This window comes from Tupaia chinensis, unplaced genomic scaffold (assembly GCF_000334495.1).
Source record: "Tupaia chinensis unplaced genomic scaffold, TupChi_1.0 Scaffold000056_1, whole genome shotgun sequence".
Classification (NCBI taxonomy): domain Eukaryota; kingdom Metazoa; phylum Chordata; class Mammalia; order Scandentia; family Tupaiidae; genus Tupaia; species Tupaia belangeri.
The window spans coordinates 142,745-162,316 of NW_006159514.1; the positions used below are offsets into that span (position 1 = coordinate 142,745).

The window sequence follows — 19,572 nt, forward strand, 5'->3', positions numbered from 1 at the left end:
CTAAGGAGCTGGATCCCATATGGTTGGGTCCTGGTCCCAGTGGTTTAATAAACATGTAAGGCACGTATGCATACATGACCAAATTCCTGGCACAAGAGAAGAAAAGAGGAAAAACGATTACAGTGTGACCACATCCATGAGATGGTGTTCTCTCTCTCTGGTAAGTGTGCTCATCCTCTAACAATAACAATAAAAATGATGGTGGATGGCAGGTGGCAAGGTGCTTGAAGGCACTGGACTCCTACATGGCTGTTGACTGTGGTTTGAGTCCTGGACCTGGCGGCTTGCTTTTTCACTTTCATTCTCTCTCTCTCTCTCTCTTGCTCTGCCTCCCTCTGGCAAATTAATAAAATAAATAAATAAAAATGACGGGACCATCAGGTGGCATCGTGGTTAAGGAGCTAGACGCCCCATGGCTGGCCATGGTTTGAGTCCCAGGACTGGTAGCTTGCTTTCTCATGTTCCCTTTCTGACTGTCTTTCTCTGGTCAAACTTAAAATAAATAAATAGCAATAGTAACAAAAATAAATCCCTCCCTGGGGGGATGGCCACACTGCAACCCCTTTTCCTTCCAGTATCTTGGGCATGTATGCACATGCTCCCAGCGCTGAGTTTTAAGCCACCAAGTCCAGGACTTGAACTGTGGTCCACTACATGGGAGTTCAGGGATGTAACCATTATGTCATCTGCTGGTCCCTAAATAAATAATTACTATTACTCTGAGCCCCACTGTACATTAATGGGGAACAAAGAGTTGAAGATCAGGATGGCGAATAACAGAGTCTCTAGCATAATGCTAACGAGTGCTCAATGAACAATGAGGAAAACTGTCTCCTTGCCTGTTACATTTAATGTGCCTTTGGCACTGGGAACGTACACAAGAAATATTAACCTGATAACAAAGTACAAGATGTATACAAAAATATAAGGAACATTTGGTGACAAAGGATCGACAATGTGTGAATTTAAGTATGAGCTCCGGAGCCAAAGGTGGCACGTCCTCGCTTCTGCAAAGCTGTGTGAGCGAGCCGCTGAAACCAGGAGCCTGGAGGTGGTCACTCCAGTGCACAACGCCCAGTCAGGATGTCACAGCTCCCCAGGCTCACCTTGCAGCTTAGCCATCCCAAGCTTCAGCCAACAGACCCTATGTTCACATGAGGCAATTGGCAAGCTTCCTCAGACAGACCGGGATACATTAGGCACTAAAATGAGTATTTGGTTGCTAATAGTAATTTTTTTTATCTTGCTGAATTTTCATATGTCTTGATTTCTTTCTTTCTTTTTTTTTTGGAGAGGTTTTCGCTATAGGGCGCGTGTGCTCGCCAGACAGAGAGAGACATAGAGACAGAAAGCGAGAAATCACCCCCCAGGGAAACAGGAGGGGGGGGGGGGAGAGAGAAAATGCCCCTCGAGGGGCATGGTCATGGTGCGATCCCTTCTCCTCCATTTTGCTCTCCTTTCAGGATTTCAGGTATGCGCGCACAAGTGCCTGGCATGTTTTTCAAGCCACTGGGTCAGACTCAAACTGCAGAGTTGACCATGTGGGATTCTGTTGTCTTTAACCATGAGGCCACAGAGCCAGCCTGATATTCCTTGGTTTTAATATTCCAACTAACGACTTATTTTCTATATTTCAATATTCCTAATGGTAAAATATAGTTTCCTTTCTACTTAAGACCAGCTACAGAGAAATAACGTGAGAATATAAGCTCTGTTGTTTCAGTAAGTTACACTGGCCAAGAAATTGATGAAAAATATACTCTTTGGTCCCAAATTGCATTTCATGTTTCCATATTCATGGCTAATTTTGAGTATAGGATCTCCTCCAATAAATTTTGCATATATTAAAAAGTGTATTAATACAAAAGAATTACCTTTATGACAAAATATTAGTTCTACTGCCTTCAAAGACATTTGACTTAGCATCATGACGTGGCAGAAACTTTGGCCAAACAAGTCAGAAAGACTTACATCTGTATGAACTGTCTTAGGTTCGTTTGAATTCAGAATCGGAAGAACTTCTGGAAGAGAATTCACTCGCCTACGAGAGGTTGGCTCTTGGATTTCCACGGAAGCAGTTATGGGAATGGGACGCAGTTTATCTCTGATATTTTCCTGGAAAGAATACAGTGATATAGTTAAGCATGGTATAAATGTTGCAGGGGAACTCTAAAGTGACAGCTTTGCTTGTTTTGCCATTGGGCACACATGCTCACTGGAGAGACAGAGAAAGGGGGAAGTGAGAAACCACCCCACTGGGCAATGGCCACACCACACCATGTTCCCTTCTCCTCCACTGTCCTCTCAGGATCTTGGAGGCATGCACAGGTGCAGCCAAGCCATAGGGTTGGGGACTTGAACCACAGCCCACCATGTGGAAGTCCAGTGCCTTAACTACCGTGCCACTTGCTGGCCTCACAACGCTTTATCTTGTGCTGAATAATGGGTTGCTAGAATACATTTCAGAAATTTATCTATGTCCCCATGAATGCTGGCTTCTGTTCTCTAAAAGGGATCGGCCTGTGTGTCGTCCTCACCTGCAGCCAGAGGGTCTCCTCCATGCATGCTTTCTGCTTCTGCTTGTTCAGAGTTAGTTCTCGAGTGTACTTGGGTTCAGAACCTTGGTTTCGAAACTGAACTCTTGATGACAGCCCAGATTTTCTTCTTTCTTTTTCAGCTTCGAGTGTGCCCAAAATGGCTAGATAAAAGTAACAAAATGACATTAACTTAAAGTGCATTAATGTACAATCCAGCTTTAAGTACGCTCAGTTCCTTTTGTGAAATATTTTAATTCCCTGCAGAATACCACTTCTGCCATTCCACCCCCCCCCAAGATTTTTGCTAGAGGGCACATGTGTGTTTGCGTGTGTGCTTGCCAGACAGAGAAAGACAGGGGAAGTGAGAAATCACCCCCTGTGGGGGATGCTCACTCGGTAATCCCTTCTCCTCCATTCTCTTCTCGGGATCCTGAGCGTGAAGGCACACTCGCCTTGTCCAGTGTGATTTTCAAGCTACTAGTTTGGGAACTCAAACTACAGTTATCCATGTGGGAGCCACACACTGTAACCTCCATGCCACCTGCTGGCCCTGCCCACTGCCATGGTTTCTCTTCATATTTCCACATTGGCCATTTGTAATGTTTCAATCCAAGCTGTCCTTTCCTTCCCACGGTAGTTAATGTTTTACAGTTAAATTTTTATTGGGCCACCTGGGGGAGCTCCAGAATAAGTCAAAACCTCTCAACAGTCACTACTAAGAATCAATCTGTTACTGGCTTAATTTTGTGAACCCACAGAATACTAAGAGTAAGCAGAGGGACCCAATAAGGACGTAAATGGATCCTTTTCCATGCAAGAGTCCAAGGCTTAAATGATGTGCACCGCTGTTATTCAAAAAGGTCTCAAGAACTGCAGCATCTCTTAAGAGCCTGTTAGGAATGGAGAATCTCCGGCCCTAGTCAGATCTCCTAAATCTGTATCTTTTCCCCAAGTTTATTCATGTCTTCCACAAGACAAAGAGAGAAAGAAACACATAGGTACCTCCAACAGAATTTCCCCACCACTCAGCCAGCCTGGATCCCAGGCATGCGTGTTGCAGCCAGCGTGTGCAGGGAGATGTCCGGAACCAACCAGGACGCCTCTGTGTGGTGCAGCATTGCAGAGCCTTGGTGTTAGTGCTGCACCAGTGTGCAGGGAGATGTCTGGAACCAACCAGGACGCCTCTGTGTGGTGCAGCATTGCAGAGCCTTGGTGTTAGTGCTGCACCACCAGCGGGCTGGAATCTGCACTTCTTCATCTTCCTTTTTTTAAAAAAAATTTATGCTAAAGGGTATGTGTGCTTGAGAGAGAGAGAGAGAGAGAGAGAGAGAGAGAGAGAGAGAGAGGGAGGGAGGGAGAGAGAAAGAGAATCACCCCCCAGATGGTGGGATGGCCACACCACAATCCCTTCTCCAATCTCCTCTCTGGATTTTTGGGTACACATGCACATGCACCTGGTGTGATTTTCAAGCTGCTGTGTCCAGGATATAAACCACAAAGTTGGCCAAGTGGTATCCAGTGCTTTAACCTCCAAGCCATCCACTGGCCATGGAATCTGCATTTTAACATTTTAACAGCTCATCTGGTAATTCTTACACATAGTAAAGTTAGAAAGCACTGATAAAAAGATGCCTAAGTAGGGTAATAATATATATTGGAGAATAGTATTTACCAGAGATGGAGAAGTCTTTTTTCACAACAAGATGGGACCTTTCACTGAAAACAATTAAAGAGCTAAGAGGTAAACTCTATTCCCTTCAGTGGCAGAGGGCCTACTGTCAGCATAATATAGGTCCCACAGCCAAAGTTTCCAACTGGTCCCGAAGGACCTGCTCTTGATTAGCTATACTAATGCAGCTTGGAGAAAAGTCAGAATCTGGATGATCTCCAAACCCCATTTCTTGACTTCAGAACGCATTATTTGCTGGTTCTGTGGATGTGGCTGCTAACTCCGGCTTTCCTGGTCCAATAGGGAATCACTTCCATTTGTTTGGCACTCATGACCCATCGGAAGGGACAGCAAACCAAAATGTGCAGAGGGCTGGAGAAGGCAGACTCGAGGGAAAAACAATCAACAACAGAAAATGTACAAAGTGGACAGCCCACATTCTAATATCCACGGTAGACTTGAAAGAAACCTTTATGAGAACGTGTATTTTTTGTTTTGCTTCAGTTTACATCAGAAAGAGAACCCCCCAGTGGGCCTGGACATGCTGCAATCCTTTTCCCTCCAGTTCTCCATCCCATCAGGATCCTGGGCACACGAGTGCCCTGACATGGTATTCAAGCCCCTGGGGCTGGAACTTGAACCGTGGCTGGCAATGTGGGATTTGGCTTTTACAGTGCAGCACGTAACCACTGCCACATAGGGCTGGCTGAGCACCTATCTTTTTTTTTTTTTTAATAATTAATTTTTCTTAACTTGCTATAGGGCATGTGCACTCGAGAGAGAGAGAGAGAGACAAAGTCAGAGAGAGAGAAAGAGAAAGCAAGCCTCCAGGTCTGAGACTCAAACCGTGGTTGGCCATGTGGGAGTCTAGCACCTTAACCACATGCCGCCTGCCCACCCGGAAGCACTTATCGTAGCACCCTCTTTGACATAACAGCAGCTGTCTGTATCAGAATGGGAGATAGCTGCTTTACACAGCCTCGGCGATGTCAGGTCTCACTTGCCTTATTCCCTCCCTGGCTGGCTGCATCCTTCTTCCCCACCTTCCCTGCCAGCGTGGCTACTCCTACTCTTCCTTCAGATCTCACCTCCAACATCACTTCCTCTAGGAAGCCTGCCCTGGCTCCCACTGTGGGATCTTACAGTATTCTTTGTTTTTCATTATTTATTTTATTTTATTTATTTATTATTTTAAATTTGAACAGAGACAGAGAGAGAAAAAGGGAACGTGAGAAAGCAAGTCACTAGGTCCAGGACTTGAACTGCGGTGGACCGTGTGGGAGTCCAGCACCTTCACCACCACGCCACCTGCCAGCCTCGATCCTAGAACATTCTGTTTCTTCAGTCCCTACCCTTATCCCACTACCCTGGGACTGTCTCCCCGTTCAGTGGGAAAGCAGGACAGGGACCACTTCAGTCTTGTTCATCACCGTATTCTCCTCAGTGATTGTACAACACCTGATAGAAACGGCATTCATAGAATAGATGCCCAGAAGCAGGACTAATGGCTCCGCATGAACATGCACACCAACATGTGTATACATGTGCACACACGTGCACAAACACGCACATATAGTGTGACATTATTCTTATGCGGAAACAACAGTTATTCAGATATGTAAGGCCAAAACTGACAAATATTAGCCATTTTCAGTAGCAATTTCTGTGTCCATGTGAAGAATTCATAAATGTCACAGTTGCCAAATGAAGTGCTCCCCCATTTTAGGGCCTCTGCAGCCTTGACATCATCCACTTATCAGTGACCTGTCAACTTCACAATGAACCAGATGCTGAGTGCCTCTCACGGCAAAAGCATGGGAGGGCGTGGGCGTATTAAAAAACGGTGCATCTACCAAGCCCATTCTAACCTTCCCTAACCCTCCAGACAGGGCATCATCTTAACATCCTCGCGGGTCACCTCTGCTCACCTTTCAAGGGGCAAGCCAAGTAGAATACTCATTAAAGCTTAATTATAAATATCTGTATGTACAGAATAGCACATCTGAGAATTGCCAAGTTAAAACAGGCTGGTCAAACAATAACTTCATATTCTGGGATTCTGGGAGAGCATGTTAGATATACTAACCTTTGTAGCTTAGTACAAGTTCTGTTTCATTTTGTTTACAATTTCCCAGCACTATGAAAGTACAAGGGACAAAAACAAATAAATTGTTCTTCGAGTGTCTTCAAAGAAACAACTGTCAAAACCAGCAGATGACGTAATGGTTTTATCGCTAGACTCCCTCACGACTGCAGTTCAAGTCTCAGACCCCACGGTATGAGACACGTTAGGCTGTGCACATGCATGCCCAAGATCCCGAGAAGAGAATGGAGGAGAAGGGATTGTGGTATGGTTACCTCCCATGGGGGTGATTTCTCGCTTTCTGTCTCTATGTCTCTGTCTCTCCAGTGAGCACAAAGGCCCTATAGCAAAAATCTCTCTTTAAAAAAAGAAAAGAAAAGGAAAGAAAAGAAACAACTGTCTACCCATAGCAAGCCATCAAGAAACTCCTGGTTACTAGAGTAGTTACAATATATAAAAGTGATACTCCTGGCATCACCTGCTGCATTAATGTTAGGAGAAAGTTTGTAATTTATCTTATGTAAGTAGTTAATTTGGGGGAAGACAAGGAGTGTCCTGATGATCTGATGAGATTTTACTTCTATACTCAAACTGAGAATGGTCTGGAGAAAAAAAAAAATGTCCATCAGGGTAGAGGAATAAAACTGTTTCCCCATGTCCTCTCCCTGCCTAGTTGAAGAAACTCCCGCCTCTCCTGGTGTCGCTAATGTACTACCAAACAGTGGCGAAAGCCTGTTATTTAGGTGGGCGAGTGGCAAGTACAACACTGAGTTAAAAACAACACAGAAGATACTGAAAGGACGAGTGATCCTGAGGAATTATGGTATGTTTTCCTTTTACTTTTCATTTTGCCAAAGGGGATGAGTGCTCACCCAAAGGGGGGCGGGAAGGAAGTGAGCAGCACACCCGGGGGGATGGCCACTCACAGTCCCTTCTCCTCCTCCTCTTGGAATGTTGGGTGTGTGTGCGCATATGCTCAGGACATTTTTCAAGCTGTTGGATCCGGAACTTGAACCACACTGTCGGCCATGTGAGATCTAGCTGCCTTCACCGCCACACCACTGGCTAGCCTGGCTTATGTTTTCTTGTCACTAGAAGTCATGCAAAAAGTTGTTTCCTATGCTCGACCAAACACCGGCTGCATCAGAAAGCAAAGAGGATGGATGGAGGTCACAGCTCCCTGTTGTGCACAAGTCACTGCACGTCCACACTGACGATGTTTCGTACAAGGTGTGCAGGTCCGGCTGGGGAGACCCACAGCAAGGAAATGGCCCGACAAATGGGAGATGAAGAAGCCACCTGAGGACAGTTGGCGACCTGGAGAGATGAAGGCTCGGGGCCAGTGATGGAGTGATAAAATACATGTGCACTGTCATCAATTAAAAAAAATTACAAAATGAATAAAAAGACTCTGTCAGGGTGCTGTCTCTGTTCTCTTTTCATGGAAGAAAGAAATTTAAACAACACAGATGAAGACTAAGTACATCTATAACAGTGAAAATTGGGTCAAAGCAGACTATCTCTTATTAAAAACATTTATGGGGACCAGCAGATGGTGTAGTGGTTACATCGCTGGATTCCCACATGGCCTACAGAGGTTCAGAGGCTTGAAACACACACCGGTGAGTGTGCGTGCATGCGTGCCCAAGATCCCAGGGGAGAATGGAGAAGGGATTGCGGCATGGCCATCTTCCCGGGGTGAGGGGAGGGAGTTTCTCGCTTTCTGTCTCTCTGGTGAGCACATGTACACTACAGCAAAAATCTCTTGGAAACAGTAGTTGGCATAATGGCTATGTTGCTGGACTCCCATGTAGTCTATGTGGTTCATGTCCTGGACCCGGTGGCTTAAACTCACACCGGGCACGTATGCGTGCGTACCAAGATACCAAGAGAATGGAGAAGGGACTGCGGCATGGCTATGCCCCCTGGGGGGTGATTTCTAACTTTCTGTCTTTCTGTCCCTCTCTGTTCTTTCTGGTGAGCACATGTGCCCTATAGCAAAAGCCTCTCAAAAACAAAACCTATAGCAAAAATCTAAAAAAACGTAAAAATAAAAGCCTTTATGTAAACTGCTACTTTTCATAATTTATTCAATCTACCATAAGTCAGTATCTTCATTCTACCTGCTTATGTAACACTGAAACTACGCGTAAAATTAAACAAGAATTAAAAGTACAGCTAAGAGGTCAGGCGGGTGCGGTGGTGGTGGTGAAGGCAGCTGGATTCCAACAGACAACTGTATGGTTCGAGTCCCAAACCCAGCAGCTTACAAAAGATGCCAGGCACATGTGTGTGCATGTTCAAAATCTCGAGAGGAGAATGAGGAGAAAGGACTGCGGCGTGGTAATCTCTGTGGGATGCTTTCTTACTTTCCCTCTCTAAAAAAAAAAAAAAGAAAATCACAGCTAAGAACGGAGTCATGATCTGTGAGTGAGGTGTCACCATTGTGCACGCTAGTTCTTGGTGTAGTCATGTTTTCTGTTTCTACATTAGGTTAAATCTGGGACATTAAGACATTTTCTTTCATTATCATATTTTTAAGTATATTTACTTATTCCATGACTGAATGGAGAGAACCAGAGAGTGAGAGAAAGTGAGAAATCACTCCCTGGAGGGGATGGCCACTCCACCATTCCTTCTCCATTCTTCTCAGGATTTGGGCATGTGTGTGTATTTGCCCACCATGTTTTTCAAGCCATTGGATCCAGAACTCAAACCACCTAGTCAGCCACGTGAGATCTAGCTGCCTTCACCACCACACCACCGGCTGGCCTGGCACGTGTTCTCCCATCACTAGAAGTGAGACAGGGAGAAGACAGCACTGCAACGTTGTCTTGATGCCACAATCCAGCCCGTGGCAGCTAGCCCGGACCACAGTCACACAAACACTCAGCATGCCAAGGAGCTCTCCAGCTGTGAACCTGAAAACTTCCACATGGGTGTGCATCAGAGTGTCATATTTTACCACTGGGCCATTATTTGGCTCTCTACTATTATTTTTAAATGGTATTTATTTTTATTTTGACAGGTTAGCTATGCATTTGGGCCATATTTTTTTAATAAAGGAAACAGTAATATTGTAGAGAACAAAGAGAAAAGCTGAGAACCCATTATCTGAAGGTAAAGTTTGACAACAGGTGACAAGAATAGAAGGACCTTGTCCTTCACAAAGCGTCCTTTGGCAGTGAGTGAGTCATATACACCACACTGGAATTCCAGGCTGCCAGGGCCATAGCCTGATCCGGGATGGAAATGCCCTTGTTCTCTCACTTCCTTCTTTGGGGAAACATTTAAATTCCCACACCCACACTTGGACTCTGGACCTGGGTCAGGTAGCTCCCACCTGAGGAGGTGGGGCTACTAGTGACACATGCCAGAGAGACCTTAGCTATGATTACTGCCATCAGAACATGGCATGGCTAGCGCTGCTAAACTTCATGACGACACTCCTGTTCTGATTACAAAGAAAGCAAGCAAAACAATACCTTACAAATGACAAACTGCTCTGGCCACATCTTCCCATTTGAACACTCCCACGACCCTATGTAGTAATTACTAGTAGAGACTTTTTTTTTTTTTTTTGAGATTTCTGCTATAGACAGAGAGACAGAGAGCAAGAAATCAAGGCTAAGTTGCAATCCCTTCTCCTCCATTCTCCTCTCAGGATCTTGGAGATGTATGCACACAAGCCCAGCATGAATTTTAAGCCACTGTGTCTGGGACTCGAAACACAGTCGACTCCATGGGGGCCCAGTGATGTTACCATTACACCATCTGCTCCCACTAGTAGGGACTTTTTAAAAACTGAAGAGCAAAAAAAAAATCTCAAACATCTGGGGAATTGCCCTGTACAGTAGATCAGCCAGCATCAAAGCTGGAAGCAGGAGCAGGGGCGAAGTCTCTGACCTCTCAGGACCCCCTTGGGGCTCCCCCAGGGGCCGGCATTCAGGACACAGCTCAGGTGTCTGGGCCACAGGGACCTCTGCAGGAGAGGACAGGAACAAATAAAGTATAATCTGGCAACAAGTCTCTGCTGGGCCTGGCTCCTGCCACCACCTCCCACCCCGCATGACCACAAAACCGATTTTCCACACTGCTTTGCAAAGACAGACATGGAGGAAACGGCTGTGGTAGCAAGTAAGTACTTTTCCCAGGCAGTCTGTCCTACACCAGCTGCTCTGGGAAATTCAAACGGAGACCAAATGGAGTTTTTCCTTTCTCACTGCGCTGTGTGTGCCCTTCTCATTAAAGGGGAGACAACAGACACTCATTCTTTAAGAATTTACGGACCCATTTTGGCCACTGCAGATTTCTTTTTATACCATTTATGCAGAATCTTCAACCTGGCGGCTAGAAAATAATTTTTTAAAAAATGTACTAGGTACTTACTTATTGAAGGATTATAATCACTGGGTTTGGCAGTATAGTCAAAGCAGGCTTTAACCTTGAGGCTGTATAAAATCAAACACACGTTTCTGAAAAGATGCACTATTGCTGTGGAAAATCCCCACGTGTCCCTCAGCTCTCCTCCTCCCACTGCCCACTGAGTCACTTAACAGGCTCCTCTTCCCTCTACCCAGCCCTCTCCTCCATCTTCTCTGTGCTCCTCTCAGGGCCACGGGGGAAACTGAGGAAGAGCCCATAGCCACAATGGAACTCTCACCATATCCCGCTGGGCGCACCGCACAACGTTTTCTGGCGGAGGTCAATTCTGCTGGGAGTTACGGTGATGGTTTTCTGAATATTAATCACGGGCCGGGCTCTGAAGATCAAAGAGTGAGAAACAAGGCTAAGTTTTTCGTTGCTTTGAACATGAGATCAATTTACGTACTAGATGGTATCCTTCACTGCCGAGGACACCTTAAATAGCACAACAAAGGAAAATGCACATATAATTTTTTTCCCTACTGCCCAAGAAAATAATAGATATAAATGCATAGAATTTACAGCTTGATTATACAATGTTTGTTTTAAAACATATAAACTGATGAGTACATACACACAAGTATAAATATTTCAGAGTATTTTTTTTTTTAGGTTTTATTTCTTCCATGGGAAACAGATAGGTACCCCTAACAGAGTCCCCATCCCACAATGTCCCCAACTCATAACTTGCTTGGATCATGGGTAGGTATGTACTCAGGGACATCCTGGGATACGAACCAGGACCTTTCCTAATGTGGGTTCTATTGTGTTACCACTTTGCCACCAGCTGGCCCCAAGTTGTTTTGTTTTAAAAGAATTCTTTACTTAACTTTATTATTTATTTTAACTTTAAAATAATAACTATTTTTAACTTTATTTATCTTAATTTGACCAGAGAGGGATAGAGAAAGAGAGAAAGAGTGAGAAAGAGCACAAGCCGCCAGTCCAGGACTCAAATCAAGGTCAGTCATGTGGGAATCCTGAACCCTTAACCACTGTGCCACCTGCCGCAACCCCTGCCTCCCACCCCGGTTTTTTTTTGTTTTTTTTTTTTTAGCTTGTCAGAGGGTACATGTGCTCACCAATGACAGAGAAGGAGAGAGAGAAATCACTTCTCCAATGGGGCATGGCCATGCTACCATCCCTTCTCCATTTCCCCACCCTGTTGGAATTGTGGCACACACGCATGCACCCAGCATGTTTCCCCAACTGCTAGGTCTGGTGTTCGGATGGTGTGGTTAGCCATGTGTATCCAGCTGTGTTAATCACCAAACCACGGAAACAGCCCCAAGTTCCAGAGTTTTAAAACAAATATTTTGTCTCTATTCCCACCCAGACACCCAAGTAGCCTATATTTTTTTTCAGAAACATGTCAGTCCATGTGTTTCTGTTAAAATGATCTAAAATATATCATTTCAATTAAATGGGAGTGTTTTTATGCTGACTGTGCTGAACAATGCTTTTTCTCACTCATGAACATTTCAGGTCTTCTGCCTGCAACATACATGTAGCTCAGTGGTGTTTGCAGTTAGTGGTGTTGCACTACGTCAACAACACATCCTTTATTTAATCAGTCTTGGAACAGTGGACAGTCACATTGCTGTTAAGCTTTCTGCTTGACAAGGATCCTTATACAGGCAGACTTCAGAAAGTTCATGGAAAACTGGAGTTAAAGTCTAAGTTTATTTTGGTGCAGAAACATGAAAATCTATGCGGTTTCTTCATAATATGCATTTCCCACTAACTTTCTGACAACCCCTCATGCATATATCTATTCACGCTGAATTTATCTGTAGGATAAATTCCTAGCAGCAGAATTTCTGAGTCAAAGAATATGTGCATTTACGGGACCAGCAGTTAGCGTAGTGGCTATGTCGCTGGACTCCCACATAGTCAACTGCGGTTCGAGTCTCGGACCCGGTGGCTTAAACTCACACTGGGCGCGTGTGCGTCTGTGCCCAAGATCCCAAGAGGAGAATGGAGGAAAAGGGATTGCGGTGTGGCCATCCCCCCTGGGGGGTGATTTCTTGCTTTCTATCTCTGTCTGTCTCTGTCTGTCTGGCGAGTACATGTGCCCTATAGCAAAAACCTCTCCAAAAAAAAAAAAAAAAAAAAGAATATGTGTATTTTTAATTATGAGTAGTTTTTGCTGAAATACCCCTTCAAAGGTTATACCAATATACACCTGCTCATTATCAGGGCCCTGATGTAGCTGTGAATTCTGGTAATACAGACAATCCTGAATCTCTCACCCCAACCGTAACGCTTCATGCTCCTACTGCCAGAACTGACTTCAGCTTTTCTAGCTCCACAGTATCTCTGTAAACAAAAACCTGAATCTCTTAACCTTTTCCAATCTCTGTTCTGCACATTCCAATACTGCAGATAGCTAGAAGCTGGAATTTTTTTAAGAAAAATATTCTTTTAAAAATTATATTTGGAGGGACCAGCAGTTAGTGTAAAGTATATCGCTGGACTCCCACATAGTCAACCACAGCTCACATCCCGGACCTGGTGACTTAAAACTCACGCCAGGCACGTGTGCGTGCGTGTCCAAGATCCCGAGAGGAGAATGGAGAAGAAGGGATTGCGGCGTGGCCATTACCCCTGGGGGGGCGTGATTTCTCACTTTCTGTCTCTCTGTCTCTGTCTATCTGGCGAGTGCAGGCGCCCTACAGCAAAAACCTCTCCAAAAAAAAAAAAAAAAAGTTAAAAAAAATTATATTTGGAGCCAGTGGGTGGCATAGTGGTTACCTTGTTGGAATCCCACATGGCCCACCATGGTTTGAGTCCCAGACCCAGTGGCTTGAAACTTACACTGGGCTCATGCACGTGTGCACTCAAGATCCCGGGAGGAGAAGGGATTGTGGTGTGGCTTCTTACTGTCTCTCTCTGTGTCTACGTCAAACATACATGCCCTATAAGCAAAAATCTCTTTCAAAATATTTTTTTTGTGTTTGAGAAGTTTTTGCTATAGGGCGCATGCGCTCGCCAGACAGGCAGGGAGAGACAGAAAGCAGGAAATCACCCCCCGGGGGGGGGGGGGGCCACGCCGCAATCCCTTCTCCTCCATTCTCCTCTCGGAATCTTGGGCACGCACGCACACACGCCCGGGGTGAGTTTAAGCCACCGGGTCCGGGACTCAAACCGTGGTCGACTACATGAGAGTCCAGCGACATAGCCATTACGCTAACTGCTGGTCCCTCAAAAATATTTTTTTAAGTAATTTCCTTCAAATGCAGGAGAAGACTCACCTAGCTTTGCTTACTATATACAAACATCTTTTCTCTCCCTGATGTATTCTCCCTGCAGGCCTCAGGCCGGACTTCTGCCCAAGCACAAGAAACACAAGTATCTGGTGTGTGGGCGTGCAAGTGGTGGAGAGATACTCCCTCACCTCTCCCCTCCCTGCAGCCCTGACAGGACTGAGCAGGCTCTATGCTTCACTGCCACCTGGAATCAGTTAGGCTGACTTCGGTGGGCTTGTGGTAAACTTGGCCATCTTGGAGAATAGTATTTTTCCAGAAAAATGTGTTCCAAGTCCCGAATGGCTAACCCAAACTTCTGGAATCAATCTACTGGTAGGCTAGAAGGGGCACCATCCAGTCACGGTGAAGGCAGGAGCAGGCACAAGGGCAAACATAGCCCATATTCCCTGTTCGCAACCTCCCTTTATCTTAATCACTTACTTTGGTATTTTTATTTTATATTTATACAGCTGCTAGTTTCTGAGATACTAACTGGATACATTCTTAAGTTTTCAGAGCATATTTAAAAAGCGAAAATTCACAAGTACTTTAAAATCAAGTTGCCACAGAAACAGTACTTTACATATCGTGCAATAGTATTCATGCTTCAGTGTGGCATAAGTTTCAAAAGAAAATATTTTAACATATTTTTCTGCCTAGGGCCTATTTTACTTTGTTTTTTAAACATCACACACACAAAATTGAGGACACAGTATTTAGAATTCATGAAAAATGTATCTTTTCTTTTTTTTGGGAGAGGTTTTTGCTATAGGGCACGTGTGCTTGCCAGAAGGACAGAGAGAGACCGAGCGATAGAAAGCGAGAAATCATCCCCCGGGGAGGGGTGGTGGTGGTGGCCACGCCGCAATCCCTTTTCCTCCATTCTCCTCTTGGGATCTTGGCCATGCACGCACACGCTCCAGGCTTAAGTTTAAGCCACCAGGACTGGGACTCGAACAGTGGTTGACTACATAGGAGTTCACTGACATAGCCATTACGCTAACTGCTGGTCCCCCAAACAATGTATCTTTTAATACATAAAGCAAATCTTATTGGCTTGACTACCCCAGGTTTCATTGGCTTCTGTTTACAAACTATCCTGAAGACTAGTATGCTTCAGTGGGATAGTACCCAGAACCAAGGCTGGGAAGATTTAGATTCTATCAGAATTCGGTCTTTAAACTCAATCAAGTCCTGGGCGTCTGTTTCCTCATTTGCAAAGCAAGGGGGTCAGTTTTCCTCCAGTTACTGAGGGATTCTGACACTTCCTTTCATACTATCTGTGAGGAAAAACAGAACAAGTTACAGGGTTCACAGTCCACTTATGAGGGCAGGAAGGCAAGGGTATTAGAATGTCAGTTATACACAGAAAGTGGCAAATATTTAACTGACTAAAGTTAGATCAGCTTGAAGAAAACTTGGTAAGCAGATTTTGGTACAAGAAGTCAAGTTTTCATAATAGGGCTATCACTCAGATCAAAATTGGTAGTTTAAACTGCCTTTTTTAGTTGCCAGAGGGTGCCTGCATTTATCTGTGAGTGAAAGGGAGAGAGAGCGTGAGCGCGAGCGAGTACTCCCCACTGGGACTTGGTCATGCTACGATCCCTTCTCCTTCACTTCTCCGTCCATCTGAGATCTTGGGCACACATGTACACATTCCTGGTATGTTTTGTTTTTTTTTTTTTTTTAGAGATTTTCACTGTAGGGCACGTGCGCTCGCCAGCCAGCCAGAGAGAGACATAGAGACAGAAAGCGAGAAATCACCCCCCAGGGGGGATGGTCAAGCCGCAATCCCTTCTCCTCCATTCTCCTCTCGGGATCTTGGGCACGCACGCACACGTGCCCAGCATGAGTTTTAAGCCACCAGGTCCGGGACACGAACCGCGGTCGACTACGTGGGAGTCCAGCGACATAGCCATTACGCTAACTGCTGGTTCCCAACATTCCTGGTATGTTTTATCATAAGCAACTAGGGCCAGAACTGCTCAGAACTGCTCATTTATTTAAAAAAAAAAAAAAGGCACTGAGACCAGCGGGTGGCACAGGGTTAAGACACTGGATGCTCACATGGTTGACAATGGTTTGAGTCCCAGACCTGGCAGCCTGAAAATCACGCTGGATGCATATGTGTGCATTCCCAAAATCCCAAGAGGAAGAAAAGGGATTGCAGCATGAAATTACCCCTAGGGGGGTTATTTCTCACTTTCCTTCTCACACTGTCTCTCTCTCTCTATTTCTCTCTCTCCCCCTCAGTGAGTGCACACAACCTATAGCAAAAACTTTAAAAAAAAGAACATAAACATTTTGCTCATTTCTTTTAAAATTTATTTTTAAGTTTATTTATTATTTATTCCCTTTATACAGGGGAGAAGACCCTTAATAGGGTCTTAGTGCTGCTGTCTCACCCCAGCCCTGAAGCAAGCCAGGGTCATAGATGCAGCCTGGGCACACCTGGCATGTTCAGGTTTCCCCAGGAAGTTAGCCTGGAGTTTTCCCCTATGGCCTTCAGCGTCACACATCAATGGCCCTACTGCCTGAGCCATTGCAGCTAGGCCTAAAGATATTCTCTAAGGAAAAAAGGCCCAGCCTCTGTGGCACAGCTGGTAGCAACCAGAAACTATGGACCTGAAGCCACATCCTGACTATGATTTGAGGCCCTGGTCCGGTTGACCTGAAGTACGCTGGGCACGTGTGTGTCTGCATGCCCAGTATCCTGGCAGGCGGAGGACCGGTAGGAGGGGATTGCCACATGACTCTGGAAGGTGCATCTCTCTCTCTCTATCTCTTCTCTCCCTCTCATGTGCAAACATGCTCTATCATGAATTAAAAACAACCACAACCAACTAAATGTTTCCATTATTAGCAAAGAAATGCAAATTACGTCAAAAGATCATATATCACACTGGCAAAAATCAATTAGATTAATTATATTCAAAGTTGGTAAGGAAAATATATATGATATATTCAGATAAGAACACTTGTGCACACAAGAGTGAAGGGGAGAGAGGAGCCCTCTCTACAGGGTCTGGTCATGCCACGGTCCCTTTCCCCTAGGCCTCCAGCCCGGGCACTGATGGGTGTTTTTACTGTGATCCTGGCTGACTGCGTGGAGGATCTGAACTGCAGTTGTCAAGTAGTGTGGGTCCAGCCTAAAGTGTGGTCACTGTGTGGTATCTGGCAACGTCTGTACAGAACATCACTGTCATGCCAGGGAGATGGCCCTACGACCTCAATTTTGCTAAATATGCTTGTACGATCATGGAAAATAAAAGACTAGGATATAAATAAAAAATTCTGGAGTTTATTAATGAATGGTGAATTATAGGGGATTTCCTGCTTTGTGCTCTTTACACTGTCAAATATTATGTTTTGTTTATTAATAAAAATAAACTGTTAAAGTATACTTGAGGGGCCAGTAGATGGTGTAGTGGTTACATCACTGGACTCTCATATGGCCAACTACAGTTCAAGTCCTGGATCCAGTGGCTTGAAAATCACGCTGTGTGCATGTGCATGCATGCCCAAAATCCCAAGAGAAGAGACTGTACTGTGGCCATCCTCCCAAGAGGTGATTTCTCACTTTCCCTCTCACTATCTCTGTCCCTCTCTGGCAAGCACACATTAATTCTGACCTATGTTTTGCTCAATTACTTCAAAACAGCAAGATTTTACAAAATGGGTTATCATCTTTTCCTTTTCTTTTTTCTTTTTTTTTTTTTTAAAGAATGGCTCACCAGAGAGCAAGAGAGAGTAGGAAAGTGATAAAGTGAACTGCCAGGTTCGGGACTCGAACCATGGTTGGTCATGTGGGAGTCCAGCACCTTAGTCACTACACTACCTGCAGCAGGCCCCCATCACCTTGTTATACTACCATCAAAAGAAAAAGAAGTACCTTTAAAATTCTACAAGTCTCAGCCTTTGAAGTATAGGTGTTGCAAATTTCAATCCAAAAGGTCAAAATTTTACTGTGATTGAACTGATTATTGCATGCGTAAATAAAGTCAGAGAGCACACACCTGAAAATAGTCACCGAATCTGAGAGGGAGCCCACAGCGACATCAGGGTAGGAATTTCGATCAAGGTCCATATTTCCAGCAATTGAATATCCAAAGTAAGGTGTCTTACCCTCGAGAACCTAAAACAAACAGCCCATGAGAAACGGCACTGGGCCACCAAAGTGAGCTTCTCATCGATGCTTTTATTTTGAACTCAAGCTCGACACTTTCCTTCTAAGTACCAGTGATCATCAGTTCTGTTTGCCCAGCCTCACCTGTATTCAGCATACTGCTAAAGAGAACATGCTACATTTCCATCTTTTATGGTATCAGGGCAGGCCAGTCTTTTGCTCTGGATTACTCTGATTCCCAAAACATGCTAAGAAATTTGAAAATTAAATAAATGGGTCATTGCATTTATGTATTTATCTGCCATAGCACATGTGTAAAATAAAATCCATATTCTATACTATATTATAGACTTGCAAATAATGTAAATAAAACAAGACTAGTGAAAAAATCATTTAAACATAATTATTATTATTACGAGGCAAAAAGCTAACATTGTAGTTACAGACATCCAGGTTCCTTGGTTACCTGTGCTGGTTTGGTATTTATTCCATTTGCAGATCCATGATAGATAAAAACCTTTCCCAAAGAATCGTAAGGCGCTCCAACTGCAATATCTGTTGACAACATATTTCAGCAAACATTACAATTTTAAAACACTCCAATACAATTTTTTAAAAGATGCCATAAGCCCTCATTATTTCAACAACCAGTTAATCTATCTGTAAATCACACCAGTTTAATAATCTGTTATTTACCTGGGTAGCCATCTTGATTAATATCTCCAATGTTTTTGACTGCTATGCCAAACATAGAATCTTTGGTCCCATTCAGACGAATTGGCTTGATGTTATTCCATCTGCCCTGCTGGTTAATGTAGACATACACTGCACCTCCAACTTCTCCATCTCTGTCAAAATACTGGGGTGCTCCAATAACTATATCTTGCCACCTAAAAACATAATGTGAACCACAGGCTAAAATACTAGCAAGCTAAGGGGACACTGCCAGCCCAGGTGCTAAAGACACAATAGATACAATAGAAAAGACTTCAAATCTGGATTATGTCTTAGAATGAAAACATTTTAAAAGTGAGGCCAACAGGTGGCATGGTGGTTAAGGCACAGGACTCCCACATGGCCAATTGCAGTTCAGGTCCCAGACCCAGTAGCTTAAAAATCACCCCAAGCACATGTGTGCATGTACCCAAAATCCCAAGAGGAGAATGGAGAAGGAACTGAGGTGTGGCCATCCTCCCTGGGGGTGATTTCTCATGTGCCCTCTTCTCTCTCTCTCTCTTCGGTGAGCGCACATGCCCTACAGCAAAATGAATATATGTATTTTCAAGTCCAGCTGCAGCAATACAATGAAAGCACATCATGCTGAAGCCATATGGTAGCTCAGGATTCAGTTCCTGAGTCCATCTTGACTGGCTGGGAAAGTGAGGGGAAGGACTGCAGCATGAGACCCTGCTGAGGGAGCTTGTCATTTTTTTTTTTTTTTTTTTTTTTACCCACCTCCCCATCTCTTTCTCACCAACAAAACA

At 44.5% G+C, this 19,572-nt stretch overlaps 1 protein-coding gene across 2 annotated transcripts in view; it reads right to left on the reverse strand.

The window, feature by feature from the left end:
• Positions 1–19,572, reverse strand: part of ITGA6 (integrin subunit alpha 6) — a gene marked incomplete at its 5' end in the record, with an annotated part of 57,774 nt that overhangs the window by 24,053 nt on the left and 14,149 nt on the right. For both annotated transcript variants that reach the window (XM_014592058.2, XM_027776016.1), the window contains 7 exon segments: positions 1,972–2,115; positions 2,538–2,698; positions 10,679–10,740; positions 10,953–11,051; positions 17,979–18,097; positions 18,555–18,643; positions 18,785–18,978. In XM_014592058.2, the coding sequence (XP_014447544.1) occupies positions 1,972–2,115; positions 2,538–2,698; positions 10,679–10,740; positions 10,953–11,051; positions 17,979–18,097; positions 18,555–18,643; positions 18,785–18,978 (868 nt within the window).